The 19801-nt window shown below is 36.7% G+C and overlaps 2 protein-coding genes across 4 annotated transcripts in view; both read right to left on the bottom strand.

The window, feature by feature from the left end:
* LOC134744526 (lysine-specific demethylase 3A) overlaps window positions 1–19801 on the bottom strand; it is a 220458-nt gene that overhangs the window by 124147 nt on the left and 76510 nt on the right. The window contains exon 1 of one of the 3 annotated variants that reach the window (XM_063678330.1): window positions 10037–10057. The exons of the other annotated variants lie outside the window; for them this stretch is intronic. The gene's annotated coding sequence lies outside the window, so the exon portion shown is untranslated. Of the gene's footprint in view, window positions 1–10036; window positions 10058–19801 lie in introns of those variants that run through there. 3 annotated transcript variants of the gene reach the window in all.
* LOC134744656 (uncharacterized) lies at window positions 14731–16331 on the bottom strand. The gene is made up of 3 exons (XM_063678556.1): window positions 15918–16331; window positions 15678–15820; window positions 14731–15495 (listed from the first exon to the last, which is right to left on the bottom strand). The coding sequence occupies exons 1-3, from the start codon at window positions 16147–16149 to the stop codon at window positions 14998–15000; spliced, it is 873 nt and encodes a 290-aa protein (XP_063534626.1). The 5' UTR covers window positions 16150–16331; the 3' UTR covers window positions 14731–14997.

Below are 19801 nucleotides of genomic sequence, written 5' to 3' on the forward strand. Positions count from 1 at the left end.
CAGTCACAATAGTAACTATAATAATATAGGTATACGAATTCGCCAACATACAACAGCTCTTAATAAGTTATGGGTATAGGTAATTACACACCCATTTATATCAGAAACTTCGATCCAAACCGGAAGTTTGGATAATTACTTAGTTTGAATACCGAATGTAGAATTGTAGATTAGAACTAAAACCAATCCTGAGTGAAGTTCTGAAATCGCTTCTCATGTTTGCGTTTGCTTGAAGTTGAAACTAATATCTAATACTAGTAAAGCTCTATTTCTACTAAATGTGTACGAGGTTGCTGAATGTTATTGTACAAATTGACCCGACACGATCGATGATAAGTTTGTAACCCCACGACCATTTAATGGGTTCCGTACAAGCCAATTTACTATTGAATTGCTTGTTCTGATCACTGGATCCGAATAGGGTTGGGATAAGTCGTAATTTATGGAACGTTAGGTTAGGATAGGTAATCCACGTAGTTAGATCGCTCTAAATCGCTTCTGTAATTTCGTAGGTATTTACGAAAATTCTTGTTGATCATCAATATCACCATCATCGGCGTACCTCTGCTTGACAGTGGGCACATGTCTTTGATTGTGTACGCGCATAGATTACCTAATTGCAAGAGCAATTTCGGCATAGAAGTCAGAAAATACACAGTTGTTTGAATTTTTTTGTAGATGTGTGCAGCTGATGTTTTCTCATGATATTTTCCTTAACTGATAAGCTACTTTAGCTAGTAGTAATAAATTCCAAACAATCCAAACGTAAGTTGCGCGAAGCTCATTGGTGCTGCAGCCTGGTGCTTAGATAGGAACAGGCCGTCACTCAAGCCCTGCGGCCGCATAACGCCGGCTTCACACAAACAGCACACAATGGCCACACGTATGCATAGGGTGTACACATGCTGGTTGCACTTTACGTTGACGTGTCCTTTGTGCCGGAGCGTTGGATATACACAATAAACTACCTGTATTGTAGTCAGAATTGTTATAGACGGCATAGATCTTGCTATATTGCTGTTTAAGCATGATATTAAACGATATATGTATTATCTACCAGAATATGATCTCGAAAATGTAAAAAAGTGATGTAGATATATATTGGCTTAAGGTCTAAGTCTTTGGTAGCTATTTGAAAATAAAATATCAATTATTTTAAGTCAACCAATCATTAGTTAGTTACAGTTCTGTTCAATAAAAGTACTTAATTTAAAAGTTAATCACTATGATCAGAAACGGTTATTAAAAGAAGGAAAAGTCGAGGAACGGAAATCGGTAACTCCTTCATACAATTAACCGGTTTATAATTTAGGTTAACTACAGTTTAATAGACTCATTTCATTTCAAAGATTAAAGTAATAAAAACAAACATTGAAATAGAGAAGTGTAAAATACCTTAAAAGATACTACAAAAATAGTATGCACTTCCTATACTTACCTGGAAAACCTACTGTTTTTTATTACTGGCAAAAAGCGAACACAAAAACATAAATTAAAAAATATCCTCTAAAAATATTTTGAGCGTTACGTGGCGAAGTCCTTTCAAACGGCTATATCAGAGTAATTTTCCTGGAAGTGGAAAGCCGAGGTATATACGAAGGTGTATAGCTCGAACCCGGGAAGCCTTTGAGCTGCGCGCCTGGCAACGGTGCTTTACTTTTACCGAGGTGTATTCCCAATATAAAATCACAAGAAAAACGGCTTTTATTAAAGCTAAGAATAATTAAACGAGTCTTACCTAACAGTTTAGGTTCACTGTAGAATTTAAAGTCTTTGAGATCTACGGATATTAAAGAAAATTATGAATGTATTACAGTAGTAAACTTTGAACGTCACTACAGTCTGACAGCTGACAGTCAGGATATTTTCGTTGCTGGCAACATTTAAACAAAGCGCCGGCGATAACTGAGGCTTATGACGCAAACACCTTGGTCTTTACGGACATTTCACTCAAAACATAATCGTATTTTAATTCCTTGTCGCGTGTAGACAGCTGTGAAAAAATGACTTTAAAAACAACCATTATTCAAAGTGTTTATTAATACAGTTTTGTATATCAGATGAATAAACACATACTACCCAAATGGTGATTATTTGTACTGGTATTCCGGGTGCTGGACGCTGCGCCCTACAGGATTTACTTTGCTAATAAGTATCAGCGACCCATAATAAAAAGGTCCCTCTTTATTCTATCTCACGAAGGAAATAAGGGCGTTTCAGCGAAGAGGCCGGGGTCTTGATTAACTGGACTGTTACTAACACAGGACGTTAACGGTCTGTTGGTTGAAGGCACTAGAGTTCGTTAGAAAGACATCACTTTGATACCTCTCTAACTAATACAACTTAGATTTTCTAAAGATCTTATTTAGTTTCCTATGTCTGTTATTTAACTTAAGGTTGACAAACTATCCAAAGAAAACCACATTAAGTACAAATTATTCAAACAAAAAACACGCTTGAGAAAAACCCATATTCTTGTTCTTGTGTACGAGGTACGTAATGTTTTATTTTTATTCATACCTTACGTTGACGTTGCTCCATTTACATTTACCGTTATTATGAGCCCTACAAAAAGTTGAATCATGCATTATCTGCAACTGTTACGCAACCACGCTGACCTTTGTTGTAGATTAAATAATAATCATCCTTTGTTCGTGCCCACGCGCAAAGCATCGGACACCGAATGATACAATTGTTATCATTGGTCCGTTATAAGCAGTCTTTCGCAGCCATTCAATAAGATAGCTTACACAGCTGCTATTGAAAGATAAAAATGAGGTAAACCTGTCTTTAGTTTGTCCGTGAGTTCCGTGACACGCCTGTTTGTATGCATTACTGGTATGGTTCAATCGAATGCTATTTATACTCGTAGTTTAATGTCTATACAGCAAAGACGAAGACCGTAAGTACTTATTTGGGTCATATAAAAGCTTATTAATAATAATAATAATGTAATTGTCACTAGACTTATATTGACCAGGATATAGACCGTGATTACCTTTTGTATTATAAAAAACTTAAATGTAATGTCGTTTTGTAACAGTAGATAAAACTAAATGTATTAAATTGAAACGGTGGATAAAAATGACTGCTGCCTTTCCCAATATTTAAAGAAAAAAGGTGTAGAAAATTTAAATCCGTTAACCCCGATTTCCTTCAACACGTGTAGCCAAGCCACGCGTGTTACAAAGCAACTACGATATGAAGCGTCGTTATCTCACATAATTGGACTGTCACAGCATCGACCTACATACCATCATGATTCAATATCGAGTTAAACCTATCCATCCCTACATGCAACGATAATTTCTCAAGCCTTTAAAGCCCAATTAAAAGGAGGCAGATATTGCGAAGTTTACGCTTTGGTCGTAATATATGTTCCTGTACATTTATCTCCAATCTAGTAAAACCGGAGGAGTGCCTGAGGCCAACAGTGCAACGAGAACCGGTATATAAAGCCCTCGTGCCTCGTCCCTCCCATTCGGTAAAAGCAAAATGGCCTATCTATATAAAGATTTTACTATTGGTTAAGACGTTTTTCCTTCCCGGGTTAGCACGGGTCGATAGGTACTTGGGACCGGTATTACTAGACTCCTAGACTTTACTGCTTTAACTAGATTTATTGAAACTATATGGCCACTCGGCGAACAAAATGTTCCACGAATCGACTGGTCATCTTTTACGCAATATACTACATACTTACATATTAAGTGCAGTTTAATAACATTAAGTACTTAAAAACACAAATTAAAACATTAAGAATATTTCTTTCTATAATTAATATATTTATTTAAAGTGTTATATAAGTTATTTTATTACAATTTTTTTTTACATTAAGTAATTAGATAAATATATGTTTTATGGTATTTATATGCCATAAAACATGAATTGGGCAGTTACATAAAGTTTGAGCATTAGCGATAAAATAAAAGTTGTGAAGTTTGGAAAAAATTGATAGTTTAACGCGGAAAGCGGTTTTACAAGCGCCCACATAATCATGTTGACATTTACAATTCAAATGATACTTATATCAGCTGTTGCCGTGATTACCATTTCAATAGCCCTACCCCGCATTAATTCAAGCCTTGACCCCACGGCTATTGTCACAAAAATTTTGATCATTACCTATATAGGTTTGTATCAGCACCGATAACATTAAACATTCTAATTGGCCATTCAAGTCAATTGCACTATTGTCTCATTAACAATTTATATATGTATGTATTTAACTAGATATACCAGTTTCCATGGTAGGTATAGATTAGATACGACGTCCGTTCCCAATATAATTTTGCAGAGAGATAAAAATACAGATGGCAAAGGGATTGCAACAGCGATAGCGATAGACTATAAACAATTTACTTCACAGTCCCAGCCATAAAGTGTATGTAGTAAAACGGGGAGCTGGCGGCGCGCCAAGCTTTCTTTTATTAACGTCCTATGCAGTAGCTATAACTAAAAGGAATTGGTAATTAATCTGCGCGAACGGAACGACAAAACTGGGTCGTGCAATACGATAAAGAGATTAATTGTGTATGTTTTCAAGAAGAACAAGTTTACTTTGTCAATGAATGGAGTTGTTTCAACGAGAGTCTTACAAATAGTGCAAATTTAGCTTTTCCGTTCGCTGAAGAGGTATTTTTCTTAAAGTTATTAGTTTCCAACTGTATAAATCTATTAGAGTGGCTCACGGACGCAGAGTGGATGCTCGGCTCATTATTGCTGAACTTCTAAAGCCTCTTACGTTAAAGGTATAAGGATGATCAAGCCAAGTAAAGCTTAAGCACAAACCTTAGCCGCTTGCATTTCATCATTTCATAACAGCAATTTCAGACTGTAAATAATGTTTGCTCAAATAACGTCGGCGGTTAATAAGGTTACATTAGCTTTGATAGAGCTTATGAAATTTTATTTACGAATCTTAGGAGTTTAGGTCGAAATATGTAGATACATTAGATAACACCAAATATGTCATTTTAGTGTTTTAGAGATTTTATAGATTACAGAATAAATTCTAGAGGTCTATAGAAAGAACATTAAGGGTCTGGAATATAATTGTGTTGACGTTCGAGTCCCCGGCAAGCTCGGCCGAATTTCACCTTTCCATACAAACGGAGTTTCGTTCTCATTTTAAAACTACGTGTTGGATTGTAATGAAATTTTGCACATACAATGACATGAGGTATATCTAGGTCTGTAATTAGTTTATATAGATAGACCTTATCCCATTGTAAGTACAAAGTTTCAGAGCAATCTAGCTAGTCGTTTTAAATCGGTATCGAACTGGACCCATACTTAAGGTGGCATGCTGACCACATAAATTATGTTGTGAACCGTCTAGGAAGTGCATGTTATTCACTAAAATCGATGGCTAAACTTAGCGATAAGCAAACCCTGAGAACTATTTATTATTCATATGTCGAGAGTATAATCAGGTATGGCATTGAAGTGTGGGGCAATTGTCCAAGTGTAAATAAAATTCTACTGATGCAAAAAAAATGCTTGCGCTTCATTGAAGGTTACTTCCCTGAAACGCATAGGCATCTGTTTATAAACAACAATATACTTACAGTAACTGCATTGTATATATACCTATACCAAATCTGTTTATTTGTTTATAAAAATTTAAGCTCATACGAATCCAAAAAAGAATGCGAGAGATACCCGCTTCGCCGCAATTTAGATCTTATGCTACCTGAATCACACTTTGCATACTATAAGAAAAGCATTAACCATATCACAATTAAAATTTATAATAGTCTTGACATAAAAATTAAGGATTCCAGTAATGTTAAGAAGTTCAGTGCATTTCTTAAGACATACTTAATAAGTAGACCATTTTATAACCTAGACGAATATTTTGGTAAGATATTTGATTAACAAAGACTGACAATTACACTCATTTTATTTTAATTTTTATTGTTTTAGACTATTATTATTTCTATCTGTAGAATTTCATGACGAATTAATGTGTATAATTATTCATTATTATTGTAATCGAAATGACCTCATCAATTTTGATTTATTGGGTACCTATATTTTTGACATGTATAAAATTAATTACTTATATATATATTCAAATTGGTTTGATACTGTGTATCCACTACTGCATGGATTCGTCCTTATTAGCAATAAAGATATTGAGTATTGAAAACGAGAGTGTATATTTGTATGGAGAACCGAGCTTGCCGGGGACTTAACAACATCCGTCAATAAATGATAACCATCGCACAACTGCCTATTACCGTTCTCACTAAAACCATCGGTACTAATAATATTATATTATCATAAGCACATTCTGATTGATTATATCAGACCTTAAGAGTTTTAAATGATTCACGGTTAGTTTCAGATCTTATCTGACAATCATGTTAAGATCTTATTTCTGTCAACATTGCATTGGTCATGTGTTTCAAATATCGTAACTATCGTAAGGCCTAATAAGAATTCATCCGCTTCGTCATAATAGCAAATAATCGTTCCATGGCAAACAAGATAGAGATGGCATTACAGCAGAATTACCGCGTATTAAATATAAACAAGACATTTGTATAATAGCGCATCGCGGTCGCGAATACACTGCATTACTGTAAACCAGAACGCAATCATGATAGACGGAGAAACGCGAACTCGTGTTGTTATTGCGAATATTTAGACGTAAGAGAATTGATTCGCCACTGTTTTATTTATCTCGGAATAAACTATGATTCCGAGTAGGATTTTGTTATTTTAAATATTAATTAATCACTGGAAGATAATTCACTGAGTCGTTGAATATTGTAGGTAGAGTGTAAGTAAACTAATTTTACTTTATAACGAACGTGTCACATCTTTATTTTCTTAATTGTTCTGAAATGTAAAGCTATTCTACGAAAGGAGAAAACAAAATAAAGCTCTCGAGAGTAAAATCTAAAGCGCCGTATAAAGGTTGTTCCTAACACCGCTTAACGACTGCTTCATTACAGGGGGGCGAGCCACAGTCTCTTTTTCATTTGGTTACGATTTCCCAGGCCAAGTTATACTAGAAATTCGCTCAGAGTAGAATATTTGGATAGATAGTAAGGTGTAGTGAGATGTCAAGTGCGATTTATTCACGTCTCGCCGCGTGGGAGTAGGTAAGTACTTACGTGGGCAGACGGTGCGTGTACCGCCTAACGTTGGTCTGTCCTGCTACTGAGTTCCATGATTTTATCCTGTCCGTCTATCCGCAAAACATTTGTCTGTGAGTTCACCACTAGTAAAAAGTAACCCAATAGATCAAACATTAACAGTAGGTTGGGTTTTTAATCATTTAGATGGATCTACAAACTTTACGGAGCACAGGACATTTCCAGCCTTTCTACTTACAGATATCACTGAATTGGTAAAGTTAGGTACCGTTAGTCGGAGGTCCGACTGATTAGTACGTAAAGTAGTAAAGCGTAGGTAAGCATTTAATTGTAGAGATAAAGGACGTGAGCCGTAGCACTTTAATCGATCGTTTTCCTTAAGCCATTGTACAATAAAGTTATGATTTTAAACTCTATCAAATTACATGTCTGAGTAGAGCTTTAATGTCATTATAACCTTGCGAGTCTGATTAAAATTTTAACTAGACGGAATGAGAGTGACTGAGGTTGTTATTGTAACTTTATAATTGAGCGAAATATGAGTTTGCGAAAGTTGCACGATTAATGCGGGCACCTGCAGCTGTTCAAGCATAATTGCCTGCATTTAGAATGCGTACTGGCCTTCGCAACAAAGAGGTACATTGTTGGCTGCATAGTTCTCGTTTTCCGAAAGCAAACTGGACTTTTAAATTGTAACAATGGCCAGGCAAATAGGTAATTGTGTTTTATGTTATGGATATGAAACGGTTAGTTGCAATTGTAGATGTTTACGGTTACTAACATGTCACATAATATCCCCAAGTGAAGTTAATTAGGAGTTACTTCACTTAAATGTTTATTTTATTCTGTTTTTATTGTATTTGTTGTTATAGCGGCTTAGCGGCAACAGAAATACATCATCTGTGAAAATTTCAACTGTTTAGCTATTACGGTTTATGAGATACAGCCTGGTGACAGACGGACTGACAGACAGACAGCGGAGTCTTAGTAATAGGGTCCCGTTTTTACCCTTTGGGTATGGAACCCTAAAAAACAGTGAACATTGCCATTGAAAGGTATAGGCTGGCAGAGACGTGAGACGGGTGTACCTACCTAAAAGCATAGAGTAACTTATACTAGAGCGGTACTGTCATAGTAAATTTTGTAACCCCAGTAAATTCACTGCCATCTGTCGACACACTTTAAAACTAAAAATGAATGTTTATAAAAATACGATAAAATGTATTTAAATATGGATAAATGATTTTTTTATTTGCATTAATTATTTTTATATGATTTAGACCCATGTTCTTTCACTGGTATGCGTTAAAATTATAAATAACAAACGAAACAGTCAATGCCCTCTATACGAGTGTAGGCCAAAACTAGTGGCGCCATCTGATCGAGAATCAAATTTTCGTGATTTTCGAGGCACGTTTTTTCCTTAGACTGTATCCATCTATTACGGAGTTATATCTATCTTTGCTAAAAGTAAAGGTTAATGATTAGAAAACCTTAAGTATGAAGAAGTAAATTTTGATAAATCCAAAGCAAATAATGACACATACACAGTTAGAAAATTTAATGGAGCAATTAATTTGTCATACAGCAGACAAGTTTGAGAATAATCAAATTTTATTTGTTCAGTAATAACTCGCAATCCCCTTTATCACGAAGACCCTTAAAAGGGAGAGGGTTTAACTTCTTATATATGTACAGTAGCGGCAAAAAATCTATCATACTGCTATTTTTTGCAGGCATTCACTCGAAAATTCATGAAATTAGAATATATATATCATGTAAACAATGATTATATCATCATCACGACCATATATATATATATACTTACGTGGTGCAGTGGAACGTGGCAACTTGGGCAACCACGTTAGCAATAGCATAATGCGGATTGGGGAATGGGGACTCACACACCCCAAAATTAAGCATTATAAAACTTATAAATATTGTATTTCTTATTTAAAAAAACACTCAAAATCGAATCTTACTAACAATAAAACCTAGATGGACCGATTTTTCGCCCTCGTTAGCCTCTGGTTCAAAAATTAAATCGCATCATTACTTTACAATTTAGTACCCACCGGACCGGGCTACCGCGAAAACTCGGGCAAACTAATTATTTTCAAAATGAACCCTAGCTTAATCGAATTGTCGTTTTCATACGCCCCTATATTGTAAATTTCATCGAAATCGCTGAAGCAGTTTCTGAATTATTAAAAAATATATGCAAATGTACCTGAAAAAATATATCAATTCAATAGATTATTTGCCGCTCCTGATATTAACTTGAATTAGACACCCTTTAGATAGTACTTAAACGTGTTCTTAAAAAAACAACACGTGTACAAGACCAAACATTTGTATGAAGGAATTTTGTGAAGTAGATAATAAACAACGTTTTAGAATTAACGCTGCGCTAAACTGCATCTGGGATAAACAGGGACAGTTATACACTATTCCGTTTGGTGCGACAGAGAGAGTTGCTAACGGGGTGTGGCTATCTCAAGCTACTTTATATACTATGCACGTACATAGCTGCACGCAAGCGTAATATATATACACATGAATAGATGTGTGTTTATGCCAGCATTAGGAAGTCTTGCTCGTGCTATTATATGCTAATTACTTTTACGATACTTGTTCAGCATTAAAGATTACGCTTCAAATTATCTCATAGGCAAAGAAAATGCAGCTTGTGCTCTGATATTTATTATAGTTACATATACAACAGGCTAGCTAGTAAAAAAGGTAGTAACAGTAATAGGAAAATAAATAAAAAGGTAAACGCAAATTATATGTAACAAGATTATTTTCTACATAAGAACCTTTAAAGCACGAAAGGGTTGATATAAACAAAGTTACGGCAGTTACCATAAATAAGAAAGATCATGCGGTAGGTAGCATAAAGGGTAAACTAATACATAAACAAGTACCGGTTCGACCGGCGTTTTGTCCTCGTATACCTACAATGGTCACAACACCAGAATGTGAATCACTTCGCGTCACACGTATTCGGGACCGCTACGGTGAGAGGTAGAGAGAGGAAGCGAACGAGCGGACGCCGGGGCGAGCAGCGCAAACTGTCGGGCCAGGGAGGAGCGCCCCTCGGACGCGCGCCTCCGCGGCGGAGCCCGGCCCGCCCCGCCAGACAGCCCGCATAATTACAGGAATTTCACACACCTTCCGCGCAGGCAAGGTCACTTTTTAAAGCCCCAATCATTCTTGATGGGCTCAATGGTGCATGAATGCGTTAGATCACTTGCCACGGCACTGTTTTACAAAGTTATCACCGGATGTAACTGGCTGATACGAACTTTATCAAGTAAGTAAGAGCTTTTTTGCCTATTGCTGCCTGTTTTAATTAACCTAGTAATTTTATAATTTGTAGGGTTAATCAAATGTTACCCCTAAACCCTGAGTGTCAGTTTCGCCAAATTCTCTGTAAATAATTTGAGACGTTTCAATAATAATAAATTAATCAAGTGCCAAACGGAATAAGAACACCTTAATATTGAAATAGAAGATGTAATTGCTTATTAATATCGTAGGATATTAGTATATTTTCAGTAGTATTAAGATAGTTTTATTCACGAGCTGTCAAAACACCGAATCAAAACCCGGAAGTAACTATAAAAACTTGTTCGAATCATCGCAAAAGTCCAACTGTCATCCGGGTCAAAACGAATATTAACCTTCACACGAAACAAGAACAAAGTATTGGGGTGGGTGGTAATAAAGGGGGGTGAGGCGGATACCCGGGCGCGGCGTGCCAGACGGATCCCGCACTTGTCGCGATCGATACCGTATCCGCTGTGAGGGAACTCGCATTAACTACCCGATAGAGGTTGAAAGTCGACCGATGTTGTTGCAAACTTTACCGATCAAACTTCCCGCTTGCCGCTCGCCCTCCGTAAATGAATCAACAACTGTAGCGAAAACACGCCCTATGCCGCTAACGAACCTTGTAATTCTATTACGTTCTACACTACCTTTGCTCTTAGAAATGACTTTTGTAAACAGTTAATGCTACGCTCATTAACATGCAAAGGCTGCTGTCGTGAAACAATACAACACTTGTTTTTCGGGATCGGAATAAAAGTAAACGATTAAGGGAAGAAAGGAAATTGATCTTGTTTCAATTCTTTCCATCGATGGCTTATGTAATTTCTTATAATGCGAGCGTTTCAAATGTATCCACAACCACATTACCTCGATATTATATCCACTTTGATGCGTTCTCATTGTACTAAGGAGTAATGGTTTCACCTACTTGATCCCAATAATTGTTATATAACAATGGAAGGTACTCGACAAGTCGACACACTTGTCAGCATTATCAATTAGACACTACAGAATGTTGGAGTATATAATTTGTACATGAAAGCAGCCGTACAATGCGATGCTCAAGACAAACACACAACGATGATAATGATGTAACACGCTGTCGGCATAAATCATCATTACGCTGTCACCGATTGATTCCGTTCTGATGTTGAGCAGAAAATGTTTCCCACGCAATTTGCATTGTGGACAATGTTATGAAGAAATGAATGGATCGTCGAGGTTATTCCATCTTTGTTGTTTGTCATAAACAATGTTAGACAATCTATAAATCATAATGATTGCTGTTGATAGGATGTGTAAGATACATTTGGAACTACCTATCGAATACAGCAGCAAGTTTGAACTTCATATTTTGCTAGGAATTTGCAGCAAAAGCGTTGTAGTTTCTCGTGGACGCTTTATTTGCGCGCTCAATTGATCCAAGCGTTGCGGCACTTGCGGCACATAAAACGAGAGGTTCGACCAATTTCCCGGGAAATAGGAAAAGTAAAGTCCCCCATCAGCTCGGACCAGGCGGAACTCATCATTCGCTTGCCCTTATCCTTAACTCTAGTCAGTATATATTGCGAGATTATAAGCACTAGTAGAACGACTGCACCTAACTATAACATACATTCATTTCAGTATCAAATAATAATTCTATATCAACATTATTTGGCATATATACGGCGACAAAATCAGTCCTCGCTATCCTTAGGGAGACTGACTGTGAGCGCCCGAATGCTGATATAATTATCACGCTTCCAATTTACCGTTAAATTTACAAGATTTTATTTATGAATTGTCATACAAATTGAAGTATGTGCCTACTCGTGATTAAAAGCTTATTATAACAAACTAAAATAGCAAAACTAAATGGCTATCATTTTGTCCGTACCTATTACTATAGAAATGTCAGCTTTCACGGATATAAAAATGACAAATTATGCACTGATTGATTATGATTTTACTGGTACAATAATCGCAAATAATATAACGTCCATCAATTTCAAAACTAATGCCACGTAGTCGTATTTCAGCATAATTCCAATCCGTTATTTAGTAAGCCGTTCAGCACTGAAATACCAAATTATACGTGCTTATAAGCACGTATAATTTATAACGTATTATAATACGTTAGTTCTAGTCCCTCTAAAGTACTGTTTCTATTGGCCGTCTCGCAGGTCTTAACCTAAATATTTCAACAAGTATTAACTGGCACAATAATAAACAGAATTTGTACACAATTAATCGTCGACTAAGGTCTGGTCTACGACTCTGAGTCACCTCCGAGACAGGCGAATCTCAGTATGTAGAGTGGAGAATAAAGCCGTCAACATATTCTCGTTTCTATATATCGTGAGATCATCAAATATAGGATTACCAGCTTAACTCTGTTGCAGTTGTTTATAAACAGAGAGTATGAACGACAGTCGAGCGGTGCTGTGGGCGAGCTGGCGCGCGGCCAGCGCAACGGCTTCCGTGAAATGTTTTTGCCAGTACGAGATCGCTTCCTTACGTCTGCGATCCTGGTAGCTACGAGATGAATAATTTATCGCTTGCGCATAAATCTATTCACTCCCGCATGGATGACGAAGATCCATTTGTTTCATGGTAAATTAGTTCACGTAGTCCAACGTTTCTCTCTCTCTCCAAGTTTAAAATTTAAGTGACAAACTAATACAACACCCAAACCACCCAAACAAAACGTTCTATTTGGTCAGGAAACGTCAGCTGAGTTCTGCATGTCACGGTAATCAATCAAAGCACCCGTGAATGCTGAAGTTATTTCATTCGAATCAAAAAGTTAACAGGTGTGTAGTACAAAATTATATCAGAACATCAGTTTACATCAGAAGTTCTCATTCAAGAAGTAAAATTTTGTGATAATGTACTTTATCTTTATAATAAATAAAATGTTTTGTTTCATGTAAACTAGATGTGATTGTAATTATGTAGTTGAAATAATATTAATTTCTATACTATTGAAAAACTCCTTGTACGACAACACAGCCTATATAATTAAGTATATATGGAACATTGTTACAGCCTGAACAAATGCTCTGAAGAGATATTATGTAATTAGTACATAACATAAAGCTGTACAAGCAGATAATTAATCCGTCACGCGACATCAAAGAGACACCTAGGCGTCTGCGCGACAATCTTGTCTCAAATCTAGGAACATGACATTTAGCGACCTTGTTCCACATATGAATAAACTTATATTTACTCCGGTTAGTGGTTATCTTCATTAATTAAATTCGATATCAAGCTTATTAATATTTGAATAAGTTATACGAATTTTTTACAAATAAATTAGTCACAGTTTTCTGTGAAATTAGTGCACGACATTTCGATAATAAATGTATTGTTCATGTAAATCTGGAATTCTTTATTTTTATGTCACATATGTTACTACAGGTGTAAGTAATGAAACTAATAAAACATTTTTAAACGACCTAAAAAAGAGCGTAAACGTTGGTTCAATACTTAGGCAAAAGTCGAGCTAATTATAGAATGTTATCATGAAAGTAGCAAAAGTAGCCTTTCTACAAATGCAAAACAAATCACTTTAAAAACTTAAGTAAACGATCTTGAAAATTAGTGCAGTCAATAAAAAAGGAGCTAAAAATAGCACTTTGAAGATTACAGAACACCTGGACGCCAAACAATGACAAATTAGACTAATAGGACATCTAAGTACAGGGGATAAGGTCTAATATGACGTACGGGTTGAGAGAGCAACTTAAGATAAGATAGGATTACAGTTTAGCATTCTGTTCACGAGAGAAAAGAGTCGGCGGCGCGGAGCGGAGGGGGAGTGGAGATGATTTGTTGAGTGTACTTTGCCAATCGATAACTGAGGAGCATTTATAATGCTTCTCGAGATTGAAGTTTATAGATTAGGACGTGGCGAGAAGGGGTACAGATTATAAAGTAAGGATCTTGGACACTTTGTTATTTTTGTACGCCCCGGTATAGTAAGGTGTGCATTTATAAATAATAACCTACAGTGACTAATTCCGATGCTTTCTTGGGTTGTGCGGTGAGTACAGGTTTTCTAATTTCCCACAGCCTCATCGTTCATGCTCACATGTGTAGATACTTAATACTGCAAGTATTGAGAATGCATCTCAACTACATAAATGAAATAATAATATTAACCTATATTATAGATTTACGTAATACGTTTTAATTTAGTTGACGTGACTAATATTTTTTCCTGTTACCAACAATTTTACACCGTCATGTTTAATTAAGAATTACACCAAGGTGGATCATTTTACACAATCACTAGTCATTTGCGGAAAATGGTAATAATGTAAAACATGTAAATGAAATGCGGGAAACTAAGAAAACAATACAAGTAAGTGGCACTTATCCAGTATTTCTAAAATCACAGTTGAATCATAACATAAGAGAACTAGTGGTTTGTGAAGTACGAACTAATTGAGGTATACAAATTGCGTCCTCATACATATTTAGATTTGCTTAATCAACAATTTTAATTTTAATTGACTATAATGCAGTGCAGTTTGGTTTAGATTAATGAAAAGATATGTAACCTTTAAGGTGTGTTTACTACTCCATCTTTCCTATCTTCATCGTCTTCATCATATCTAGAAACTTCTATCTGAACCAACGGGTTAATATGTGGAGGACTGGGCGTCCAATTCGACTTTGGCGATACGCTGGCCATGGAGAAAGAATGAGGCTGTGATATAGAGCTCATCTCAGCTTCGAAGATCAACTGATTGATTTTGTGGATCAGTATCGCACTGGCAGTCGGATTGAAGAGATTTAGCTTGGCTTCTAGGTACTTTGCAAACTTTGCCGTCGCATCTTTTCGTACGCTTTCATTTGGCGTGTGTGATTCTCGGCAGTCTCGTTTCGCTGGGCACTCTGAATTCTCGTGGTGGGATGAAAAGGATCGTTTTGTTCTGGGCGTGGTAGGTTTGGGGAACTCTGCGATGGTAGTACCTTGTGGAACGTCGGAGACGACTGTGTCTGGTGTCAGGTAAACGTGTTCATACTGAGATGCTATTGTTCCATTTTCGTCATCCTCCTAGAGCGACAAGAAAAAAATATTTCTAATAATTATTGCGTCCTGGGTCAGTTTATTAATTTAATATGTTTATTTCATATTAGTACAAATCAAAATATCCTATATCTCAAAATCTGTACCTAAATATGTAAATATTTAAGGCTGACCCATGTTAAAGCATTGGTTGATGGACTAAAACTTACATTGTCATTTTCAAAATTATTTGATATTTCTTGTTGAGTTATTCCGGAATCTAATTTGACGGGATTCAGTGCTGGGTCCAGTAAGAAGCTGAAGGCTTTAAAGGCAAACCAATCGGATTTGTACTGCAAGGGACTTGTCGGATCTGGAAATTACAACAATTATAAATGGTCATCCTACCTAGTGAAAGTGTCATTTATCTAGGTATTCTAGGTGATGTAAGAACGTTAAACAAATCTCACCATTTTTATTTATCCTCTTTCCTCTAGATTTCTCTCGCCTAAAAGACCCAAGCAAACTAGCCATCTTCCGCTTCGCATTTTCCAAGTCAACGCCAACTGCGTCAGCTACAATCTGCCACGCTCTTGTTTTGATGTGCTTGTTGAAATATCCTTTATGATTCGTGTCCCATAGTACTCTTTGGCTCCGGTATGCGTTGATCAAAGTGAACACTTCGTCTTTGCTCAAGTCCATGTCTAGGGATGGGAAGTAGGTATGCCGTGCGGCGCAAACGGACCGCAACGCACGAACGCTTTGCACTGGTTACGAACGGCGAATGGCGGCGGCGCGCGCCGCGGCGCACGGTCGACACGCACACATTTACGTGGCATTCATTGTGTGAGCTATGAGCAACTGCGTGGTGCGTGCGGCACGAATTCACCACGCGCGTCACGAATTATGTTTCGAATGGCAACGTCGCGTGTTTGTTTGCCCAGCACAGTTCTATCGCATACCCATTTACAATACATACCTATATTTACATACGTATACTTGCGTGTGCGTGTGTAGGTAGGTACATACTTTTGTAGATAGGTATCACGCAGCACATTATGACTTCTTATTTATTTAGGTACCTATTCTACACGAATATTAATATAAGACATGGTTTTCGATCAACAATTAAATTGGTATGGATAAGAAATAAAGTTGTGTATATTGCTGATGAATAATGTAATGTATAATTACATTATTATACATAAGTATTACTAAGTAATACAGTTAATATTGGGAGTTATAGATTACATTATAATTATGTATGTCTTATCAACAAACTAACTGAAGTTAACAAGGCAACCTATTGCTTTCCTTCATGTCTAATAATAAACGAAAACCAAAAAAAGTCTATCGACAACATATTATGAGAGGCACGATTAGCACGAACAAAAAAGAGATTTGAGTTATTTGCCGAGAACTAACGTCCTGTACCTACCTATACGTGTACATAGTACCTATACCTACCTAATACATAGTAGGTACATAAACTATAAAAAATAAAGATAAAAACCGGCCAAGTGCGAGTCGGACTCGCGTACCGAGGGTTCCGTACTTTTTAGTATTTATTTGTTTATTTTTATTTATTTAACCTTTATTGCACATTACAAGAAAGTACAAATGGCGGACTTAATGCCGTAAGGCATTCTCTACTAGTCAACCAGTGGGCCAAACAGAAAATTTACAATTGGTGCGGAAAAGAAAATCAGTACAGAGAGATAAAAGTCACTATCTGAATACTACTTACTATTTAGTATTTGTTGTTATAGCGGCAACAGAAATACATCATCTGTGAAAATTTCAACTGTCTAGCTATCACGGTTCATGAGATACAGCCTGGTGACAGACATACAGACGGACAGACGGACAGCGGAGTCTTAGTAATAGGGTCCCGTTTTTACTTTTTACCCTTTGGGTACGGAACCCTAAAAAGAAAGCCTTTAATACGTGTAACATATTGCAGTTAGATAGTCAGACTGTCAAGTGACCACAAAGCAAATAACCTAAAGTGATACAGTTAATTAATAACGCTCTTATCGCCCACATGCCTATCTACTAAACGCGGCTATCTGTCATAGTCAGGGTCTGCTAAATGCTTACGATTTACGCCCAAACACATATTAATCCTTCTAAAGATTGAAAACTCATGTGATGTAATTGTAATGTATATAAAGTAATTGTCTGTACCTGCAAAACACTTGAGTAGGTATACTTAAACAATGTACACGACTGCTAAAGCCCTATTTTATTTCTAATAATAACTTAACGTCTTCCCGATTCAGAATAAGTTAAAATTCCGTTACCATTCTGCATACATATCGAATTTTGGTAAGTAGATAAATACCTATGCAATGACACAAGTGTCATGTTAAATGCGCGCGAAATACGTTAGGCGTTTAGGCGTACCTATCTATTGTTTGAATTTCATTACATAAATCTACGTCACGAGACTCACGAGTCAATTACGAACCGCCACGTGAGAGCGAACTTTGCTGCCTCTCATCTAGTGTAATAGTACATTACTACAGAGGCTGGGAAGTAAGGGGTTGCCGGCCGAATGCATATAGTTATGAGGCCGACAACCCCTTTTCACGCCGATGTATGTAATCAAAGTTTTATTTCTAAAGAAAGAAACTAAAAGTAAACTAGGCACAAAATATAACTACCACCTATACCTACCTTTATCACACGTGTCGTATATTTTACACAAGTAGATTTTCAATTTATTACACAAAATTTCAAGATATACCTTTGATTTTTAGGCCTTTGGATGCAAGGCGAATAAATCAAAGATCTGACTGTCAAAACATAACTAAGTTTACATAGTTTTTTTCTGATTGTATGCTTCACATTCAGGTTGTCCCAGAACGACCAAGTCACAGAAACACCGGAGGTAGGTCAACTGAAGAGGAACCTAACCAGCTTTTTAGGGTTCCGTACCCAAGGGGTAAAAACGGGACCCTATTACTAAGACTCCGCTGTCTGTCTGTCACCAGGCTGTATTTCATGAACCGTGATAGCTAGACAGTTGAAATTTTCACAGATGATGTATTTCTGTTGCCGCTATAACAACAAATACTAAAAAGTACGGAACCCTCGGTGGGCGAGTCCGACTCGCACTTGGTCGGTTTTTTTTTTGTTGTTTTTTACGTGGAGTCATCAGTTAGGCATTCCGCCCAGCCGAACATGACCCCAGTAAAAGTTGCATGGTTTTCGAGTTATCGATGCTGGTAGTGGTAGGTACTAAAAATGTTAAAACGCCTTCGTTTCAAAATTTTCAATTTTTTCATTTTATTTCGGTAAGAACTCGAAAACCGTGCAACTTTTACTGGGGTCATGTTAGGCTGCTTAGGTTCCTCTTGAGTTGACCTACCTTCGGTGTCACTGAGTCACTTCTGGGACACCTGTACATCGTATAATTTGGAGTATAATTCCCACGGTGTTGACGATTTTATAGTTACATTCAGTTCTTATGTCAAATATGCCACAAAAAAATTCTGATAAGCTGTCAGCATTTTTCTTAGTTTTCCATTTTATAAAATTGCCTTAAACATCCATATATTTCGCCTTTAATATTGGCGGCAGCAAGTCATTTTAAGTCAATTCTGCTTCCGCTCTCAATTTTGTAGGAGTACAATTAATAGGTATTCATTTCATATTTTCGTCGGAACTCATTTTAAAATCCACAATCATACAACGCACAATCAAACCAATTGTTTCAACTGTCTAGCTATCACGGTTCATGAGATACAGCCTGATGACAAACAGACGGACAGACGGACAGTGGAGTCTTAGTAATAGGGTCCCGTTTTTACAGTTTTTACCCTTTGGGTACGGAAGCCTAAAAAAAGCTACTTTCCGGGCTAGGCCCGAAATGTGATACCAATATAATATCAATATTTCATTGCATGTTTGAGAAAATATAGTTTCAAAGCCTGTAGGGGCATAAAGGAATGGGAAAGCGCGCGTGGGTTTCGAGGCCGACCTCGTGTTGATACCTAGCTGTGTGCAATATAATTTTTATCTCTGTTAACTTAAGCACACAAAGTAATAAAAGTATTGATCGCAGAGTAAAAATAAATATGACCTAATATGTAGAAAATTTTATGTAGAAACTTGTCCGAAGTCAGCACAGCCCCCACCCCCCAGGACTTTTAGTATGTTCATCTGGACACCACAAGGTATAACTATACCAATTTTCAAAACTACACGAATTATTTTCGCTGATTTCTCATTTTCGGCTTAATTTGACGTGGCTACTAGGCAGTAATTTCAAACACAAGGTTAGCTCTAATTTTGTCTATTTTCCATCCATAAATTATCAATGTACTTTCCACTAATTAGTGGGTTCGTT

This window comes from Cydia strobilella, chromosome 10 (assembly GCF_947568885.1).
Source record: "Cydia strobilella chromosome 10, ilCydStro3.1, whole genome shotgun sequence".
Taxonomy (NCBI): domain Eukaryota; kingdom Metazoa; phylum Arthropoda; class Insecta; order Lepidoptera; family Tortricidae; genus Cydia; species Cydia strobilella.